The sequence below is a fragment of the Theropithecus gelada genome, chromosome 2, assembly GCF_003255815.1.
Source record: "Theropithecus gelada isolate Dixy chromosome 2, Tgel_1.0, whole genome shotgun sequence".
NCBI classification, from domain to species: domain Eukaryota; kingdom Metazoa; phylum Chordata; class Mammalia; order Primates; family Cercopithecidae; genus Theropithecus; species Theropithecus gelada.
In genome coordinates this window covers 20,903,059-20,925,308 of record NC_037669.1, presented here as the reverse complement: position 1 = coordinate 20,925,308, position 22,250 = coordinate 20,903,059, and the positions used below count along the sequence as shown (strand labels likewise).

The following is a 22,250-nucleotide window of genomic DNA, read 5'->3' as shown; positions in this document are numbered from 1 at the left end:
GTCATTCACCCAGGAGAGAACACTGTTTATAGTAAAGAACGTGTAACTTCTGTCTTAGATGGTGCTCTTCAGCATCGCTTTTGATGTTACTTGCTTTTATTGCAGTCCCAGAACCCCAGACTCTACTGCCATCACAGTCAACAATAGGTAATAAAGCTTTTTTAAATGACTGAAAACAAAGTATCTTTAACACTCTCCATGTTCAACTTTGGGGTTTTTGTTTTTTTGGTTTTTTGGTTTTTTCTTCTCCAGATGAAGTTTCGCTCTTGTTTTGTTGCCCAGGCTGGAGTGCAGTGGCGTGATCTCAGCTTACTGCAACCTCTGCCTCCCAGATTCAAGCAATTCTCCTGCCTCAGCCTCCCAAGTGGCTGGGATTACATGCCTGAGCCGCTATACCCGGCTAATTTTTTATATTTTTAGTAGAGATGGGGGTTTTGCCATGTTGGCCAGGCTGGTCTCGAACTCCTGACCTCAGATGATCTACCCAGTTCAGCCTCTCAAAGTGCTGGGATTACAGGCATGAGCCACCGTGCCCAGCCTAATATTTCTTAATTTTCCTTCAGATCTTTTTCCAGCCATTTTTGCCCAGAGATATACTCTCAGCCTGTGCTTGACTTAGCAGTGGTTCTGAGACACCCGTGAAAGCAATGCTAATTTTAATTTGATACATTCTTTATTCTCCTTCAATTACATTTGAGGAATACGCCCTGAACTTGTTCTAACCTGTTTATTGCCAGGGAGGACCCTGAATTTCATAGGACGTATTTATGTTTTCTCTTTTGGAGGTGTTTTTCTTACTGTTGGAACTCTAACTTTTGCAGATTTTCTTGAAAAGTGCCACGGTCTTTCCAGATCTAAATACCCTGATGTGTCACTAGGAAATCCACTCAAAGAGAGGAATAAAAAACCAACCCCAATCTTTATAGCTTCCTTTTCTTCAAAAGAGAAAAAAAAAAAGTGTTCTGGTGCCATCTTAGCCAATTACCCATATTTTCCTTCATAACATGAACTGCTGGTTACTTTATTACAGTCACATATTCCAAATGAGAATCATGCCTTTTTGTTCCATTTCTCTTTCCAAACTTAACTGACTGGCTACATTTTTTTGTTCGCTTTGTCGAAAACACAGGAATTTATTGAAGTGGAAAAGAAACTTCGTATGTGGATAAAAGTTTCACCATTTATATTTGCTCAACCTAGTAATTAAAAATTAAGCATATTCCATGTTTTAAATACATGTCATTTTTCCTTTGATCTTGATTCTTGGTGATTTTTTCACATTGTCTTAGGACCTGAAACACTGGAAACCAAACCTTCAACAACAACATTAGGTAATAGAGTTACTGAGTGGGTGACCTTCGTTTCCTCTTTTCCTGACTGCTGGTATCTGAGTTGACAGACTCACATTAATGAATTAATACGTTAATGTCCATTTGTGTGTGTGAGTGTGCTATTCTTCAGAAAAAAAGTAAATCCTATAGATACCGTTTATAAACTCTCATTTTTTAAAAGTTGCCTTTCTTGAAATAATGACTGAATTCAAAGCCTTCTGCATATATTGTTGATTTGTGGATTTGTTGATTTGTGGATATGTTAAATGAAAAATTTCTCCATTTACATCTTAGGCCAAATTTTAATTTTTATCCCAAATGGCTTTATAAAAGCAACCTTTCTCATGTTCCTATTGAACATATGCCTTCAATATTTTTGAGTGACTATCTTCTCTAAGCTGTACAAAGTTTTGAGATTTTCCATCTCAAAATGAAAGAACAGAGAGATCTCTTGGACATTAATTATTAATCTTTGACAAAAAATTATTCAAGACCTCATTTAACTATGTAAATAATGATAGAAATTTGCAAAACAGATGGAAACATGTCCACAGTAAATCAAAGGGTTTAAATATCCTTCTAAGATGGATGTAATATTTATCATCAGTTTGTAAATCCACCCTTCTTGTATTAACTTGCTAATTTTCTTTCTTCAGCACCACGAAAGACCAAAAGACCAGGTCGTCGCCCCCGCCCCCGACCCCGCCCTAAAACCACACCTAGTCCAGAAGTGCCCAAGTCCAAACCGGGTAAATGTGATATTCGGGTTCCAATTAACATAGAAAGTGAAATATGGCAGCTTCTGGTTTGATATCAGCTACTTGAGCAGCTGGGCTTTAGTGAACCAGTGGAATTGACTTTTATGACTGAGCATCTGTACTCACTTTCTATATTCATTTTATATATGTAATATTTCATATAATATGTTTATATTCGCAGTCATGCTTATTAGGTACACACAGCAGAAAACTAACCCATTAAGTGAATTATGAAAGTAAGGCACTTTTGAAATCTTATACATTCATGGCAGATGAGGTGTGGGAAAGCAAGAAGGAGAAAGGAAAATGGGAAATGTAAAAGGGAAAATCACATTCAGAAAAAATGCATCATTTAGATAGAGTGTCCCAGTTTGAGGCATAATGTCTCCCTCCTCAAGATGCCACTTCTTGAAATATTTCATGTTTTTGATGTTTGCTTCTGTAGCTCTGGAACCTGCCACGATACAACCGGAGCCCTTGGTGCCCACAACTGGTAATTCTACTCCCTCCACCCCAGCTGCTTTCACGGGTTGTAGCTTTTGCTTTCTCCACTCTCCATTACAGGCATGACCGCAGTTCCACCACCTCATCACAATTTCATCCCATGCTTTTCCTCACCTCTACTGTCTGGGTCTGAAGATCCTAAAGATAGGAGAGTTCTAAAACAATCCAGTGTGCTCATTTAGGGAAGGTCTGTGGTCTTGGACACAACTTCCTGGTTCTCTGCTGACCTTCTGTCTGCCCTATATGTTTCGTGGGGTTGAGAAAACCATCAACTCTTTCTCAGACAGGGACCTCTGTGCTCATCCTGAACTGAACAAATAGCAAAATGTTACTCCAGTGCCATGGTCAGCATTTCATTGCTTTGCTGATTCAACTTCTAAGACTTTCTTCTTTTTAAAAAGCTGCATGAAAAAATGGCTTCTTCGGCTTTTCTGTGTCTTTGAAAAATGTTTTTGAGTAGGTTTGGATCACTAGAGGCACGAAGATCGTTCTTGATTGGAGTCCAGTGTAAAACTAGTGATGGTCTTTGGAAGTTGACAGCATTGAAAGGCCCAGGCTGGTTTTACTGTTTTTAGTACTAAAACTGTTTGATTATAATCATTTCATTATAGTTTCAAAATCTATCATGGCTTTCCTTTGGAAAATCGCAGACATCGGCAGCCATGTAACATTATTTCTCATGTGTAATTTCAAATGTTTATGGATTACTTCCAGGTCGCCTCCTAAGAAATCAGATTTCTACCTTACTGTTTGTATACTGAAGAAAACCTTTTGATCAAAGACGTGGAACTAATATACTTTGTCTATTTTGAAATTATTTGTATAGAAAAAACGTCTTATGACAGTCCTCGTTACTTTTGCTCAAAAACACAGTTTGAGCATTTAGTGATTATTTTTCCTTTCTGAAAAAACTAATTATGCTAGCGTGTAGTTAAAACAGACACTCTTTTCACCCTTCCCACACCCCAGAAATTTTTATAGATTCATTGAATTTGTAATGTCTTTGTTCTGCATCCTTGTCCTTAATTTTGACAGTCACAGCCATGACCCGTTTTGCTAATTGTAGTACCTTTTTCTTTAGCCTCAAAACCATCTGAGAGACCTAAAACCACACCCAGACCAGATGCACCTCAAATTCAGCCTGGTAATACTTTCAATGCCTTGATCTTATAAATAGGAAAACAATGTGTAAGTAACATTAATCTTCACATTCACAGCTCAGCTGTAACGCTAATTACGGCACTCTAATTTTCTTCAGGTTCAAAACCACCAAAACAATTACTTCCTAAACCCCAAGCCACAGCAGAACCAGACATGCCACCAACTAAATCCGGTAAACACAATTTCCAGTGCTTTAGCTTAACAGGATTTTCTTTGGATACATCGCTGAAAATGTTTACAATCTGTCATATCATATAAATCATAGAAACCCAAATACCATAATTTTGTTCATTATCTTCTCCAAGTAGCCACACTAATGTTTTAAGTGCTAAATGAACAAGTCAATATGTAGGAAATTAGTAAATTTTATACCTGATTGACTGGAATTTCATTTTCTTAAAGCTTTTTTAGGCCTATTTTCTGAATTTGTAATGAACAGAAGCCTGAGTTTTCTGTATCTGAAACATTTTTGAAGGTGATTTTAGTAAGCAGTGTTAATACACACAGAAGGCTGACACTGTTCTTCATTTATAGGCACAACTCAAAAGAAGACTTGCTAATCAGGGATTAGCTTCCTCGAAAATACTCTATTGACATTTTATTTTATTCTGTTTATTTATTTAGAGATGGAGTCTCACTCTGTCACACAGGTTGGAGTGCAGTGGTACAACCGGCTCACTGAAACCTCTGCCTCCCAGCTTCAAGCGATTCTCCTGCCTAAGCCTCCTCAGTAGCTGGGACTATAGGCGCCTGCCACCACACCCAGCTAATTTTTATATTTTTAGTAGAGATGGGGTTTCACCATGTTAGCCAGGCTGGTCTCGAACTCCTGACCTCAGGTGATCCACCCGCCTCGGCCTCCCAAAGTGCTGGGATTACAGGCATGAGCCAATGTGCCCGGCCAACATTTAAACAGTAACTATTAACTGAGTAATTTCCTACCATATAAGAAGATATTATATTACAGTTCTCAGAATCCAACTGTTTTGAAGTTGAAAGTTTCTCCCAAGATTCCAATTAGTATAAAATTTTAATTTGCTAAGAAGCATCTCACATGATAAATTAACCTATCAAGAAGGCAATTTGTATTAACTTAGAATGAACTAGGCTCTCTGTCCTCTGAATTAAACACCAGTGAGCACCCAAAAGTTTAGACTTCCTTGCTTTTGTTACTTATATCTGTTTATTTTTTATGATGCAGTCTCTGAGCCTGTTGCATTTGAAACGGAAGCTCCCTCGATGACCATAGGTAATGATGCTTTCTTCCTTCTTGGACAATGTTTCTCTGAACTTGCCCCTCTCATCTCTTTTTTCATTAGCTACAGTATGCACAATTGTCATTCACCATTTTTTTTCGTTTTTAAAGATTGTTTACTATTTTCAGCAGGGGCCTTTTTAACATCATTAGGCATGCTTCCATCTGCTGCTCAGCTTGTAACACGTAATTGTTATTCTTTCTACAATCACCTTCAAAGACATTCAGATTGCTTGAGTTACAGTCACTCTGTCTATATTCATTCTTCAAACCAGAAAATTTTTTGAAACCTCTGCTTCTGTGTGGGTGCAATTTATGAATGTGGGAGGGGAGCAATGAAAAAGCTGGCTGGAGTTCGTCCTCAATGTGTTTATAAGGAGCTCGTGATGGTACATAACTGTCTCTTTCTCGCAAAAGTCCTTTCTTCCTGTTCCACGTTATTCATATGCAAATTGATCTTTCTGCTGCTAAATTCATCTTGTGATGCAAAATTCCAAACAAAATAAGGATTCTCTGTTTTGTTTGAAGGCAATTAGTTATAAATATTGTTGTCATCCTGTTGTCCTGGCTTCCTCCATCTCTTCTGTTATATATGCCTTTGGTTCTGAAGATGCTCTCAGCGGTGGCGTAAACCAACTTTCTGCTATGATGTCTTGAGCAGTAAGGGAAAGTCAGCCTCTCTATAAATGCCTAAAGAGTTTTTTGAGGATGAGATGTTTGAATGTTACATTTAGCCTTCTGGGTGTAGTGGAAGATAAATGGAGATGCTAATACCAGAGAGTTACAATTCTTGATTAATTTTATATCTATGTATAATCAATTTCAGAATGTTATAGAAATCCTTTTTATCTAGACATAAAAGTTATATCATTACCTTTTAGACCTTTTTCTTAATTATCTCTGTTTTCTACTTGAATAATTATCTCCTAATTAGCCATTTGAAATAAATGAATAAGGAGGCAGAGTAAGAAGCAATATCACATTTATCACAAATAAAAGGTACAAGACTTTTGCACAACTCTCACAGATCTCCAGTAAATAGACTGAGAACATTTTTCTAATTCTCCTCACAACTACCACTCTCAAAGCAAATTAATAATGGTGGTGAAAACTTTTTAAATACCAATGGAAGCTTTGATAACAAATTTTTAGAGTACTTTAAAATCGTATATTGGACAACTAAGATTTTCTTGGGTCCAGGTTTTTTATGTTGTTGGAATCAGATAATGAAATACAGAAAAATATTTTTCATTGCCCTTGTAGGGATGCAAAGGGTATGGATATTTTGTGAAATAAATGGATATGACAGTATGGCTAGTTAGGGGAAAACAAATAGTATTTTCCCAGAGTTCAGAAAATGCATTTAAAACATTAAAGGGTTAAGAAGATTCATTTTCAAACTAATTTTCTTTTTCTATATTTCTTAATCTCCCTTGTTTATTGTATTGCTTTTGGTTAGTTCCCACCACAGACATTGAGCCTGTAACTGTGAGAACTGAGGCTCCAGTGACAACATTAGGTAATGACCTCTTATGTCTTTAAGTCTGAGTTTTTTCTGCTCATTGTCTAGTCTATTCCATCACTATTTGGGCTAAGGGTTTTTCTTTCATAAGATTTTCTCATCATCCTCTTGTCATTGAACTATATTCTTCATTTTGAATGTATTGAAAGTATTTAAAACAAGTTACTTGGTTATAAGCCCATACGCCACTAGTGAACAGCATCTGTGTCCCATTTTCCCCATATTATCCAGCTTTAATGCTTGACAGAGCCTGTGATTCTGCTCCAGTACTGTTCTATGTTAAAGCTGAATTTCAAATACAATTAGGAATGGCTGCCTGATAAATATCAATTATAATTCTGTGGGCATCTTACTTTCTGTTGTTTTAAGATATACAGAAAATTTTTATTATCTACCAACTATTTTAGAAAACGAAATGTGCTTATACTAATAACTTTTAATGGAATGTGTGTCTGAGCCAGGTAATTTCTTAGTACACTCTCCCAAAAGCAGGTGGGCCTGGGTCCCTCTCTGATGTGATGTCTACGTGCCTATGTCTGACTTCCCTTGGCTCTGGGCCCTCTTTGAAAATCCTATACCAGCAACTAATAATAAAGTTGCAGTTTATTTTTCTAAATTACATATATTCCATCTGTCTCAAAAGACCTGTCAGTAGACCAAAAATACATATTTTTGCATATAGATGATCAGAAGAAAATGCTAAACCAAAGAGACAAATTTCTCAAGACTTAGGAAAACTTTAGAAAACCTAGAACCATGTGTAATCCTTTGTTTGGTTTCTGGAGTCATAAGGCTACAATAACCAGTTTCCTTTCTTTAGCTCCAAAAACATCGCAACGAACAAGAACACGTCGTCCACGTCCCAAACATAAAACCACGCCACGCCCAGAGACACCGCAGACCAAACTAGGTAAATAATACGTGGTTCCTTGTCCCTGTGGCATCCCATTGGATGTGGCATGGGGGTGGCAGTTTCACATGCCACCTTATAACCCACTTGACCCTTGGGGTGAAGGCCAAAGTCATGGAAAGCAGCTGCTACCACACAGTGCTCTGGCAATACCTGTGACTTCTCATGCTACTTGTGTGAGGACCTCCTTGGTGCCTGCATATTTTATTTGCAACCAATGCTATCATGGTAAAGTTCACTTTTCAAGAGAATGATGGCCTGCATATTTTATTTGCTTCTCTGACATTCCATTACATTTTTCTCTTTGATTCCTCAGCTCAGCAAAAACTGACCTGATTAGGTGTCTAGTTAGCATATTTAGTTCAACCTGTCACACAGTTTGAACATTTGCATCTGTGAGGAATATTTTAGAAAAAAAAAAAATGACTTACCTGAGTTAAAAGAAGCTGCTCTTGTGTGAGACTCTTCATAATAGTATACAGGAGTGTGAGGAAAAGCAAATATTTATTAAATTTTACCAACTGTTAAGCACATCGTTAATTCTTAGAAAAGCAAAACATCTGTGGGCTGATAAGTGTAATGTGAACCTTTAGGGAGAACTCCATTTCTACAAAAAATTTAAGAAAAATTAGCCAGGTACGTGCACCTGTAGTCCTAACTACTTGGGTGACTGAGGTGGGAGGATCTCTTGAGCCCAGGAAGTGGAGACTGCAGTTGCTATAATTGCACCCTTGCACTCTAGCCCGGGCAGCAGAGCAAGAGCTCATCTTGTGGACCTTGAAATTTGTAGACCCTATAGATTTATTGGTGGATGGGTAGGAATCATATAAACAGAGGCAGGAAGGTGTCGTATGAGGGTGACATTGGAAGGATAGGAACTGTAAGTGCAACCTGATTGTAAGAAAGGCAAAGTTCTTTTAGTTGGACAGTAATGCTGCTTTTGACGGGTCTACAAAGAGCACTTCGAATGCCTGACTTCGATGATTGGGTTTGAGCCAATTGGCTCCAACATGCTCTCCTAACCTAGGGGTCAGGCCTTTTCTGTGCTGATAACAGAGAGATGCACTAAGTTTGATGGACTGAATGACCCTCTATATCTGGCTCTTTGTATGCCTTTGTTTGAATAGAAGTCTTGGTCTTTTTCTAAGGTGCACGCTCAACAAAGAAGAGCATTATCTATTTTAATCACTCATCACTGTATCTGCTTAAACATATCAGTAATTGCATCATCACGAACTAGGGCTTTGTTTTCCAGTTTATAGTGTAACTATACTTTCACATTAGTTTTTCCTAATTTTTAAACATAACATTATTAGATATTGTAAGATTTTTCTAAGCAGGGTTTTCTACTGTATTATCAGATAATATAAAAATAAGAAAAACTGGTAGCTAACCATGTTACAGATGCTGAGGTTCTATCTGTTTCATAAAAGCAAATAAATACGTACCTTCACTTGAGAACTTCAAAATGTTTGCTTTATGGCTATAGAACCAATGCTATAATGGTAAAGTTCACTTTTCAAGAGAATGGTGGCTTTTCTCGTGTGTTTAACATTTATTTCTGTTTAAAATTGCTTTTGATCATTTCTTGCTACAGACTTTGGACCTATTACTCCTGGGACATCTTCAGGTAATGACTCTCTATGTCCTTCAGCAAGTGCTTTTTCTTACTCATTGTCAGATTTCGCTATGGTGCTGTATAGGCAATGGTACCATCTTTTGTTGTCATCTCATTACAGTATTCATCTTAAAATATGGAAAGCTTTCTTTTTAACAGAAATATGCAAGGACTTAATTCAAGACAGCTATCTGCTCCATAGCCCAGTTTGAAATTGTGTCACGTCTGAGTCTCTGAACTATACTCTTAGAGCCAAGATCCAACTACAATTCCCCATATATTCCTTATTTAGAGCAGCAACACAGTATCAAATGATGATATTATGCAGTTTCTTTATGCACCTTTCTGTTTTTCAAGTTCTATATAATTTTTTTTGCTTTATTGATGTTCCTGTGAATTTTATATACTTAGTCTAGTAAATTACCAAGTGGAAAATTTGCCCCAGTTATCTTAAATTATAAGTGAATAGTGTAGGGTTAGTTAGAACCTTTCTCACACCATTCAGAGTTAAGCAGTGATTTGGATTAGGGACACTTTCGAGAAAATAATGATAGTTTCTAATGTTTCTTTCTTAAACATAATTATATGTATAATTCTTATCTCTGAAGAACTTTCAATTATCAAAGAAAACCTATTAACAATCTGAGGGAGAAAATTTCAAACCAAAGTGACAAAGTTCTCTCAACTCAAACTCTAACAAGTATTTTAAAACGTAGAGTTATGTCATCCTATTCACAGTGAATGGAGCCATCAGCACCATATTAATCCTAAATTTTCTTCCTTCAGCTCCAACAACAACAAAAAGAACCCGTCGTCCACATCCCAAACCTAAAACCACGCCCCATCCAGAAGTACCTCAGACTAAACTGGGTAAATATGTAGTTTCTGTTTTGTAGAATCCAAGCAGTCTACCACGATTGGGACTGTAAGTTCTGTGTACACATAATCTATTGTGTCATGCCCTATATATCTCTTCAGAGTAAAAGCTACTGGTTAGTGAGGAGAACATGAATAGCTTAGCACCTCTTGCTTCCTTTGTAGGGATCTTCTCTGTTGATGATTATTTACTCTTCTTGCTCTTTTATTTCATTCCTGTCTTCAAGATAAAGCTGCTCAGTATTGAGTCAGTGCACAATCATTTAAATCAACTACTTTTATTAAGTCCCTTCTAATTCCCCAAAGCCATATTAGTCCATACATCAGAAGTGGAAAGAATGTTTTCTTTCCCAGTTTACACTGTAGTTGTAAACAGAAGTTCTTCATGCATAATCAGTTAGAAACGAATATGAGGCAGCATGTTTATGCAAATATAATTTCTTGTATGGTATAAATGCCACCTCCTAGAAGCATGGCAAATATTTAGAGGAGGAAAATGTCCAGGATAATTAGAAACCAGCATAGAAACTGGATGAGTAGAAGGATGAGGGAACAGAGGCTGTTAAGCAGGGAATGTGTTGAAGCTGGCTCACCAGACAGGGGATAACTCGTTGAAACCCTCCTGTTCAGTGATGAATTAAAGGGGGCTGGGATGTCTGCTCTTGGGGGGCTGTGATGTCTACTCAAGAGCTTAAATTTGATCTAGGGGGCTTCAATGATTCCTACTTCTGCACAGGATCATGCTTTTTCTGTTCTTAGAACTGAAGATACCCAGCCCAATGATACCAAAAACTGAGAGTTGGTTCTTCAGCTACTTAAGTACAGCTGTGCTTACTACAGACTTAGTCTCTTAATGAGTATAGTCTCAGCTTCCTTTTGGCTGTTAGTATGTGTGGTGCACAAACTCTAGGGCAACCTCCCAATGATTCCCTGCTCCTGGGGTTAACACCTTTATACAATCCATCCTCTCCTTTTCTCCCTCCCTGTCTCTCCCTTGTGCTAGCATGGCAGACACACTCCCAGCACATGCACCTATTCAACAGAGTGACACCCATCACCTTTGCCTTAGTTTATTGGTTAAAAAGTTGTCAGGGATCCAGCACATACTCAAGGGGAAGAGATGACAAAGATGTTAACACCAGAGATAGAAACCACTGGGGATCACCATAGGGACTCTCTGCTACACTGTGTTTGCTTTCAAATGTAAATGTTCCATCTGTCATTATTGATTACTGCTTATAATGAGTGCTCTTTGGTTTTTTGGCTTCCACGAAAGTGCTAGTCTTTACCATATCGTTTTCTAAGAAAATGGCTAACCAGATTTTCTAGTGTTCATTAGAATCAGATGGTTAACCAACAACAAGATCTTACTGTTGACCTCAGTGAGATGCTCAGCAAAATCCAAAGGCTATTGCTGACTATCTTCTGAGTCAAATGAGTACCTGATTACAGTTTGGAGAAATATTCAAAGGAAAAAAAAAATGCATCCACTTTCTTTTGAGTTACGATATTAAGAATTAATTTTGCAGCCTTAGAAATCTGATGTTTAGTGGTAAGATGAATGTTCTGACATTTCATGCATTCACAAAATCTCTTTGGTTTCTTTTATTACTTTTGATCAGTTCCTGCCACAATCCTCGAACCAGTTCTTAGAACTGAGGCTCCAGGGACAACAGTAGGTAATGGCACGTTATGTCCATCAACATCTGCCTCTCCTGCTCATTTCCAACCTATTCATCACCATCATAACCACAGCTTCTCTCACTTCACAAGGCTTCTGTGTCATCCTCTATCATTCAATTACTTCTTAATATATGTAAGAGTATTAAAACAATTTCTTGTTGGTAAGATAGCCAAGCATGAACTTATGGTCGGTTTATATATCTGCAATGTGATGACTTTGAATTCCCCACATCTTGCTCCCACATAACATTTTAACCACATTCTTTGTTACTGAGTTTCAAATATAATCACTGGAGGCTGGGGGTGAAGGTGTCTGTCCCTGATCTAGGCTAAGTAAATCGGCATAGCTATTACGGTGTGACATAGTGCTCTTGCAGATCTAAATTTCTACATTTTTACTGTCTGCATGATAATGATTTTTTTTTTTTTTTTTTTTTTTTTGCATTCGGGGTAAGGATGTGTTCTTGTTTCAGTAAAGAGTAAAATTTTCCCAAGTAAAGAGTAAAATATGCCCAAGGCTGGTAAATTTAAATTATAGGCACCATCACAAATATAAAATCACCCTATATCTGCCTTCATCACTGCCATAACTCAGCAAGGTTTTAGAACTTGTTTTTCATTCAGGAATCCCTGTGAGAAGCTCCTTGAAATATCATCAGTAAACTTACATTTCTATGTGGTTTTTGTTCTTCAGAAAAAGCTACATGATAAAAAGAGACAGCTTATTGAAATAAGGGCAAATATTTCAAACCCAGAAGAAACATTTCTTGGAAGTCAAGAAATTATAACAAATATAATCTTATCCACAGCTTCTGGAACCAAACACATTGTATTAACCTGAAGTTTTCTTCCTTTAGCTCCCAAAGTGCCTCAACGAACTCGTCGTCCACATCCCAAACCTAAAACCACACCGAGTCCCGAAGAGCTTCAGACTGAACTGGGTAAATTTGTAGGTCATGCTTGAGGAATCCTAGCAGCCCACCCCAGTGGGACGCAAAGAGAATGAAGTAGCCAGGCAGGGTCAGCAGCTAGTTCCACATCAGACCAGGCAATGAGGAACAGGGCTGGGGAGATGATGTGGTAGCCAAATTCCTTATGCTTCTCTCTCAACGTCTATTTAATTCACTTCTCATTCAATTCTCTTCATCCCTTCAACGTTGAATGTATGATAAAGTGAAACAGCTAGAGAAGGAGCATATGTTCATGCAGGTGGGAGATTATTTCTTGGTAACTAGTCATGTAAGTCACAAATAAGGATCTAAGGCAGGAGTTGGCAAACATTTTCTAGACAGAGCCAGATAGTAAATTTCCTAGGCTTTCTGGGCCGTACAGTCCCTGTAGTATTTTCTTCCTCTTTTTTACAACCACTTAAAAACAGAAAAATCATTCTCAGGGGAAAATCATTCTGGGGGAAGAGTAATGGAGAAATTCAGAAAGGCAGGGAATGTATGGAAACAAGCCTGAGGAGGCAGTTTCTCTGACTGCCAGAGGCTGTCAGGCTTCTAGGTGTTGATGAGAACATTTCATTGAGGTGTCTGCAGCTAAGTGAGAAGGGGTCTTGAACGCTGGCCTGAGGAGTTTGGATTTTATGTAGGAATCATCTGCATCCCTGTGCAGTCGGGCTTTCTCTGGGTGTTGCCCAGCTGTATACCACAGACTGAGGGGCTGGCCCTCTTCTTGTCCTCTTAAGTACTCACGTTGGACAAAGCTCGTGGTCTTGTTCCAAAGATGAGTTTTCAGCAAAATGCGTATGGTCTACTGTGCTCTATTAGTTAGGTTCAGATCACTAAAGAATGAGAAAAACTCCTGGGACACTTCACATGGACCATTATCTGAATTATCTGACTACAAAGTAAATGACCATTCCTCCTAAGAGATGAATTGGTACTCAAGGACACAGGTGCCACTTTCTCTGGGCTCAGGAGGCTGATTGTGTTTGCTTTGTGCTCTGGACAGATACATCATGACCTGGTAAAAATTTTTTTGAATGTTCTGAGTTTTTATCGTTTTTTGTTTTTTTTTAATTGGCCAGTTCCTGCTACAATCTTTGAACCAGTTTCTCCTATAAAAGAGGCTCCAGGGACAACATTCGGTAATGCTGCTTTCTGATCTTCAGCAAGTGCTTGTTCTGCTCACTGTCCAGCTTATTCCACTTTATATTGCCATTCAATTACAGTTCTGATTTTGTAACGGTTGAACATGCATGAAACAAGTTGCCTCTTGCTCATAAGAGAGCTATGTCTGAATCTAGTTTGGGATCTTTCCTGCTCTATAACTTGAAATGTTTATCGTATCATTTTGGTTTTGGCTTAACCGCAGCTCTCTATTAAGGGAGATTTCATATATTCTCATGAAGTTCTGACCTGATCTATGCTAACCAGGCTGTAACACAGAAGTTTCTTTATACATCCCTTATACACCTCCCTCTTTATTTTTTTTTTCCTTTTTTGGGGTTTATATTTGTGCTTTTTTATCCCATTTTACAACCATTCCCAAACATCTACCTTTTTAATCTGCCTGTTATTTTTGTTATTTTGTTAATGTATGAGTAATATTTTTAGTGAATTATCTAACAGATAACGTGATCAGGGCTAGTAGATTTAAATAATAAACCCCATCCTTAGTATAAATTGAATTCCCCCTAGTCTCCATCATAATCTGGATGATTTATAACCTTTTTAATCCAGGCAGGGCACTCTAGAATGTGATAAGCATATTAATCCTAAGTGTCTGAATTAATAGCTTTATTTAATCTGTCAAATTTGTTATTGAAGTATCTTAAATAACAGAAGATAAAGTATAGTAGGAGCAAAATTTTTGCATTAGAAAAATATATTTTCTGAAGCTCAGGAAAATCTACCAAGCTTTGGAAAAGCTAAAGATTTTTTTAAGCCTACAATGTGCAGAAGCATAAGATTTAAAATAACTAAAGTTTATCTTTTTCTATCTCCAAAAACCTCCCATTGAACATATCACTTACAGCACGAACTTAATACCACTCTGTGTATGGCTACTCTTGAGACTATACCAGATAAATATAGGGTCTTTGGTTTATGGAGCTTAGGAGCCTGTCACTGATAGAAATAATAGGTTCACATACCCCTTAGTGAGGGAGTCCAGAGGATTGTTACCCCCTGATGGTTGACAAGGAGTCAGTTTAGAAGAGACCTGCAGGATCTTCTGTTTTTGTAGTAGGAGACATGTTTTACTTCGCAGTCTGCAGGCTAAACAAAAACTTCCCACATGAAAAGCTTAGAGAATGAGAATAAGCCAGGGTGTTTTTGCAAATTAAAGATTTTTCTTGGGAATACAAATGTTAAGTGTTAGAGTTATTATAGGGTCTTAAAGTAAAAAATGAATTTGGGTGTCAACAGAGGCAGGAAAGAATTTGGGCCTTAAAGTCACATCACAATTTGCACAAATAGGAAGGTGAGAATGAACAAAGATGAAAAAATTGGATATAAATAGAGGCAACCAGAAGAGGCAAAGATCCTGCTTCTAGGGTCAGCCAAAACATTTTTGTTGGTAATTCTGCATTTGGATGACGCCATGGAAAGTGGAAGGAAGGCTTGAATGTCTCACTCATTGAGCCTGACATTGTTCTCATGAGCATCAAAAATCTTTCTTCCACACTAGATCATGTTTTCCCTCTGCTAAATGTGGACAGGGATTTACTGGATGCCACAGACTGAGTGGCCACCCCTTACCCAGCCACTGCAGTGCTATTGTTTGGACAGACGTGAAAAGTTCTTTCCAAAGTGGAGTTCCCAGCAAGATCATCAGTCATTTTTAGTTATTTGTGTGATGACCATTTGAATATTTCATCAATTTTTCTGCAACCATAATTTGATAAACATATAGTACATGTTCTCTTCAGCATCCACTAAAGTGCAAATTAGTTTTTCACGAGCTTCTTGAGAATTATTAGAAACTTATTTAAATAAATGCCTTAAAACCTCCTAAAGTCTTCCATATTATATTCAGATAAACACCATAACTAGAGGAATTCTTTGCCTCATGTAGTGCTAAAGAGAGACCGAAGATGATGACCATCTCATGAGATGGTGTACTTGGTATAGTTTGGCCAAGTATAGACCAAAAAAAAAAAAAAACAAAAAAAAATTTCCATTTGAAAAAGGGCTGCCATTACAAAGCAGTAGAGATTAGGGGGCTTAAATAACAGAAGTCTATTTCTCACAACTCTGGAGGTTGTAAGTCCAAGATCAATGTATCTATAAGCGTGGTTTCTCTTGAGGCCTCTCTCCTTGTCTTGCAGATGGCCGCCTTCTCACTGTATCCTCACACAGCCTTTTCTCTGTGTGTGCAGCTCATGTCTCTTTTTCGTATGCGTCCATCAGTTGTGTTGAAGTAGAGTCCCGCCCTTATGACCTCATTTAACCTGAATCATCCCTTTGAAGACCTCACTATGAGGATTAGGGCTTCAACATTATGAATTTGGTGTGTTGGGGTTGGGGGGTGGAAATATAATTCAGTCCTAATGCCCTTCCCAGAAATGTTTAATTATCCCAGAGGCAGTATTACACAAGCAAGATACATTTTGATGTGAATACTATAGCTCCCACACATTTTTTACAATCTCTTTTGTTTATTTTATTACTTCAGTTCCTGTTACAGACCTCGAACCTGTTACTTTTAGAACTGAGACCCCTGCAACAACCTTAGGTAACAACCCTGCCATTACCTGGCTGTTTGCCAAGTGCTTTTGCTGCTTGTTGTACAGTCCATTCAGTCTTCATCCCTATAACATAGCATGTCTCCCTCGATGAAACAGCAAACATCACTGCCTGTGACCATTCAACTATTTCTATCATCTGAAGAATACTGAAGCCTCCTAAAAACAAGTTTCATGTTGTTTTTATGAGAGCCAGGCATGAGCTTAACTCAAAATATTTACCTGCCATGTAGCACATTTGAAATTATCATATCATCTCATGCTTCATTTAACAGAGTTCTATATTAACATTGAGTTTAAAACAAATTGGGATCTATTTCTTATCTAAGCTGATTGGCAATAATGCCTACTCTTACTCTCCTATGCACATCTGAGTTTCTAGATTTAAAAAAAAAAAATGCCCAGTATGTTTCTTTCCTTATTGGTACTTTAAGTAATGATATGTTTTATTACTAGTTTGACAATTAGGGAATTACTGAAGTCTGAAATCTTAAATTATAAACCTATTCCTTAATGTGACCCTAACTCCTATCCTTTCTCATTGAATACTTTGCCCCAATCATTTTTTTTCCCCAGTGAGGAAGTTCTGTAAGTTTCTCAATACAAGTGCTAATCTTCGCTCCTTGGGTGAGCAACTTGACTGTATACATGAATTTGCCTGAAAAGTACCATCAATGATAAAATGACACATCGTTATAAAAGGAATGAAAAAGTAAAACTGGAAACAACTAAAGTTCCTGGAACTTTAGGAGATCTGACAAGTTTTGGAAAAACCTTTCCTCAGTATCCAGAATCTTAAGACCTAGAGTAACACAAGGCTTTTTCTTCCTTCAGCTACCAAAACATCAAAAAGAACCCGCCCTCCACGTCCCAGACCTAAAACTACACCGAGCCCTCAGGCACCTGAGACCAAACCCGGTAAATCTGTGATTCCTTGGTTTAAGGGTGATCCCTGGCAGCCTGTGGCAGTGGGGACTGAAGCAGTGCCAATGCTGAGCAGCAACAGGTCTTATTCTCCCTAAGCACAAGGGCATGAGGCATCATCAGTACCATTGCCTCTGCTCAGCTTTCAAGGAGAATAATGTGCGGCTGAGACCCAACTGGTGCCAGCATATCTTATTATTTCTATGTGAGACTTTTCTTTGAAACTACATGGTTAGTATATTTCTTACTGTCAAATTCCATTCACATCTTAAAAGTAGAACTTCTTTAGCAGAGCTAACATATTCAGTTCAAGTAAATGTAATTGTAAGTGCCTTGCATATTCCCATTCCCACATTGGCAACCATGGGTGATATGTCAGCTGTAGGAGAGTTATTTTACTGCAGAAGGAGTGGAGTTGAAGCTAAGCTTGCCTGACACAAACATAAAGTAATGATCTTTATGTTTTAGCTCAAAAGAAAAGATCGAGGTGGGCTGGACTTGGACCTACTGAGGATTTGGATGCATGGAGGGAAGAATGAACTAGAGCAGAAGGACCACATGTGTTGGGTCAGCTAGAAAGGCAGTCCAGTCTAGATGGATTCCTTCTAGATGGTCATATGTAACTGTTGATGATGGTGCATTTGGAAGGGTACATAAAGCCAGATGAAGAAGGATTTTGAGGGCCTGATTCAGAAGCTTTAGATTTGATACAGAGACATCAAAAGCCTTTGATTTCCCTTTATTCTGGGCTGACAGCAGACAGATGCTCTACAGTTATTGCAGGTTGAGTGACCACCCTGTACTCTTAGTAAGTGTCATGGCTTGGACAGAGATCTCAAACTCTGTCTATAGATGAGTTCCTGGCAAGATGAACATAGTCCACTTCAATGATTAATTTTTTATATCGGTTTCAAACATATGAACTGTCTCTTTTATCCATGTTTACTTATACGTAATAAGTGCTCATGTTCCGAAGTACAGAGTAATTGTATCTTTTAAGATAATTTCTAAGTATATGTGAGATAAATGCATTAAAATGTTTTCCAGTGCAGTTTTCATATCAATTCATTAGTTAAAAACCTAATAGAATTTCATGTTGACTTCTTTAAGCTTCTCAACATAGTTCAAAAGCTAAGCCTGGGACTCCCCGTGCCTATAGTTTGGCCAAATCATCAATGAACAAACACGCATTCTTCCCCTCAGTTAAGAAGTTAATTTTTTTCTTTGTTTCTCCGGAAGAATTGACATACTAGTAAAATTTGTTTGCATGTGAGTATTCTGACTTCTCATATGTTTAAAAATCTCTTTGATTTACATGTTGTTTTGGTCAGTTCCTGCTACAGTCCTAGAACCTGTCACTCTTAGACCTGAGGCCTCAACAACATTAGGTAATGTTGATACACAGTGTTTTCGACAAGCTGCTTTTGCTTATTGTCAAACCTAGAGTTTCAATTTGTTTCATGTGACAACAGTGTCATTCTTGATGGCCATTCAACTCTTCTTAAAATTATGAAGACTCTTAACTGTTGCTTTTAAGAGAAGCAGTTATGCATGAATCTACAGGAAGACATTTATTTGCCATATGGCCTGCTTGAATTGTCATGTTATTCTGTGTTTTGTTTAAACAGTGTTTGTGATAAAGCTGTGTTTCAAACATGTTAGTGGGTTTCTAACTCCTACCTGGACAGATAAAGCTATTAACTCTTATAAAGCAAAGAGGACCCATTTTGCACCTAAATTTCTACCCTTTTTTCTATTTGCATAGAAATTTATTGTTTTGTCTCTAGTAAGGTCACAATATATTCAGATTTTAATAGCTCTATAGAATATGTGCCAAAAATTAAAAGACTAAGTTGTAAATCTCAGATTTAGTGGAACTGTCCTTCATTATCTGTTAAAATTTGGCAATAGTACTTAACCTTTTTGATACCCAGTAAAGCTACCCTATGAGATTTTCATTAAAATTTCTAATCTTTACTTCTCAAATTAAAAAGTGATTTTTGTCTTAAGGAACTTTCTATGATAAAAGATCTATAAGGAGGAATGTATGTGACAAAATCTCAAACTAAAAGGCAAACACCTATCAAGCAGTAGAAAGTAATGTTTTTTACCCCGCACAGCTTCTAGAATCATAGATAGTGTAGTTATGTAGTAACCCAAGAACTTCTTCCTTCAGCTTCCAAAACATCACAACGGACACGTCGTCCACGTCTCAGAACAAAAACCACACCACGTCCTGAAGTACCTGAATCCAAACCAGGTAAACCATGTGTTCCTGGTTTAAAGAGTCCCTGCAGCCTAAGCCAGCATGGTCTTAAGAGTAATCCCAGTGGTTGGGAGTAACCAATAGGCCCCTGTGAGAGGGAAGCTACAACTCATGGTCAGCGGCAGATCCCACTGTGAAACTGTAAGAGAAACACTGTTAGGAGATCTGTGAAGCAACTGAATGCCTCATGCTTCCTTTGTGCAGTCTTCTCTGGCACTGTGCATTTTATTAACTTCCATTTATCTCTAAAAAATAAAACTTCTTTAGAAAAATTAGACATATTCAGCTCAAGTCAACAAACATTAAGTGCCTTAGATATCCTCCCAATCATATTAGCACATTTGGGGTATACATCAGATGTCAGAGATGCATTTTGATCCTCAAACCTGTGAGACAGTTGAGAACAGAAGCCTTTCCTTTGTAAATAAAGTAAAAGATGGTATGGGGCAGTATCTGTGCAAATATGAGACTGGTTTTGGAGTGCTATCAACAAGATATGCTTAGTGTGTAAATATTTGGAGAAGGGAAATATAGATTAAGAAGAAATGGAGCCTTGAAATCATCAAGACACAGGGATGAGTAGAAGGGTGGGAAGAATAAAATCAGAAGGAAGAGACACAAGTAGAGACCAACCAGAGGAGACAGTCTAACTGGACAATTGATAAAAAGATGTCTTACTTTGCTGGGCACAGTGGCTCACACCTGTAATCCTAGCACTTTGGGAGGCCGAGGTGGGTGGATCATGAGGTCAGGAGTTCAAGACCAGCCTGGCCAAGATGGTGAAACCCTGTCTCTACTAAAAATACAACAATTAGCTGGGCCTGGTGGTGGGTGCCTGTAATCCTAGCTACTCAGGAGGCTGAGGCAGAGAATTGCTTGAACCCCAGGAGGTGGAGGTTGCAATGAGCTGAGATCACGTCACTGCACTCCAGCCTGGGTAACAGAGCAAAACTCCTTCTCAAAAAAAAAAAAAAAAAAAAGTCTTCGAGATGACAGGCAAATCCCTTCTGAATCTCACTAGGACCATGGATACCCATGGCGGAGATGCCTAGGTCCCTGATGAAGCAGTTGGGATTTGATCTGGTAGACATCAGCAAGCTGTTCTTTCCACATGAGGGCATGTTCTCTCTTTGCTCAGAATGGAGGTATATCCTACTCAATTCATCATGCTAAGACCTCTGTCTCTTTCCAAAGATGAATTCCTAGCAATACCTACATAGTCCATTTTGTATTATTAATTAGATAACCAGAATGAGGAATAAGGAAATAGGTACCTGACTTAGGTACCTGTCTTAGGTATCAAATTTCTGGAAATCAACTGCCTACTTTTTTAGTTTTAAAGGTTGCCATATAATTCTATAGGCTGTATTATACTAGTAAGACTCATTTTTGAAGAAAAGTTTTGAGTTTACATTCATTTAAAATAATCATTTGGTTAATTTTAATGCTTTTGGTCAGTTCCTACTGCAGAGCTCAAACCTGTTACACTCAGAACTGAGACTTGGGTGACAACACAAGGTAATAGCACGTTGCAGTCCTCATTAAGTGTCCTTCCTTCTCATCGTCAAACCCATTCCATCATCATAGCCGCAGATTCTTATGCTTTTTAAGACTACATCGTCATTCTCTGTTGTCATTCCATCATATTCTTCATCCTAAAGGTATTGAAAATACTGACTCTTAAATCACCCTTTGTTTTTAAAAGAGCCATGCATGAACCTAACTCAGGCTATCTTTTGGGTATGTAACCATCTGAAATTATTTTGTCATCCAGTGTGTTTTTTTAACCAACTTTTTTGTTAAAGGTGACTTTAAAATGCAGTTTTCTTGATTCTAACATTATTGTGGTACCAAAGAGTTTCTTTATGAATCTAAAGTTCTACTTACTCACTTATTTTTGCTATCTATGTGATATTCTCTGATTGACATTTTTGTTAATTTTGTGGTCTTGTTTTAGTAATTGTGAAAGAACTTACAACTGACTACCAGCACTGTGATATTTTAGCAGTGACTCTTAACCTTTTTATTTGATGAGTCCTATTGACTATTGTTCACTTCTTAAATTAGCAATTTCATTTTAGAATATGACACTTTCTCCCAAAAAACTTTCTTCAGTTGTAAAAGGAGACATACTATTATGATAATAGTAAATGTTTCTAATTAAAAAGTTAAAAAGACATATTTCCTGAAATATGAGAAAATCTAGTAAGTTTTAAGAGATCTCAAACCATGTGTCATGCTACTCATAGTTTCTGAACTACGGACTCTGTAGTAACTGAAGGTTTTCTTTCTTCAGCTCCTAAAACATCACAACGAACTCGTCGTCCACGTCCCAAAACTAAAACCACACCAAGTCCTGAGGTTCCTCAGACCAAACCGGGTAAATTCGGGTTTCTGGTTAAAGTAGCTCATCCTAGCAGTTTTCGGGAATTTATAATGGATGCCAACGATGGGAGTGATGGCCCGTGTGAGCACCATGTGGGTGAAGGCACAAAATGATCTGCTGCTGCTCCCCATGTTGAGTTAGCAAAGGAGAACACAATTGGGATAGATCTGTGTGGCAGGTGAATTCCTTGCACTTTCTGCATACAGGTTTGTCTCTTACTATGTATCTTATTTACTTTTTTTTTTTTTTTTTTTTTTTTTTTGGGGCAGAGTTTTACTCTGTTGCCCAGGCTGGAGTGCAATGGCACAATCTCAGCTCACTGCAATCTCCGCCTCCCAGTTCAAGTGATTCTCCTGCCTCAGC

The 22,250-nt window shown here is 37.9% G+C and overlaps 1 protein-coding gene across 16 annotated transcripts in view; it reads left to right on the top strand.

Annotated features, from left to right (window-relative positions):
- ABI3BP (ABI family member 3 binding protein) overlaps positions 1-22,250 on the top strand; it is a 262,565-nt gene that overhangs the window by 157,488 nt on the left and 82,827 nt on the right. For 6 of the 16 annotated variants that reach the window (XM_025377133.1, XM_025377132.1, XM_025377127.1 and 3 more), the window contains 20 exons: positions 106-147; positions 1,290-1,331; positions 1,988-2,080; positions 2,535-2,582; positions 3,675-3,737; positions 3,852-3,926; positions 4,956-5,003; positions 6,469-6,528; positions 7,352-7,441; positions 9,039-9,071; positions 9,846-9,929; positions 11,558-11,614; positions 12,476-12,559; positions 13,651-13,710; positions 16,242-16,301; positions 17,146-17,229; positions 18,567-18,623; positions 19,412-19,495; positions 20,960-21,019; positions 21,798-21,881. The exons of 2 other annotated variants lie outside the window; for them this stretch is intronic. In XM_025377133.1, the coding sequence (XP_025232918.1) occupies positions 106-147; positions 1,290-1,331; positions 1,988-2,080; positions 2,535-2,582; positions 3,675-3,737; positions 3,852-3,926; positions 4,956-5,003; positions 6,469-6,528; positions 7,352-7,441; positions 9,039-9,071; positions 9,846-9,929; positions 11,558-11,614; positions 12,476-12,559; positions 13,651-13,710; positions 16,242-16,301; positions 17,146-17,229; positions 18,567-18,623; positions 19,412-19,495; positions 20,960-21,019; positions 21,798-21,881 (1,308 nt within the window). The remainder of the gene's footprint in view (positions 1-105; positions 148-1,289; positions 1,332-1,987; positions 2,081-2,534; positions 2,583-3,674; positions 3,738-3,851; positions 3,927-4,955; positions 5,004-6,468; positions 6,529-7,351; positions 7,442-9,038; positions 9,072-9,845; positions 9,930-11,557; positions 11,615-12,475; positions 12,560-13,650; positions 13,711-16,241; positions 16,302-17,145; positions 17,230-18,566; positions 18,624-19,411; positions 19,496-20,959; positions 21,020-21,797; positions 21,882-22,250) is intronic. 8 more of the 16 variants (XM_025377124.1, XM_025377128.1, XM_025377126.1 and 5 more) reach the window with 8 other exon arrangements.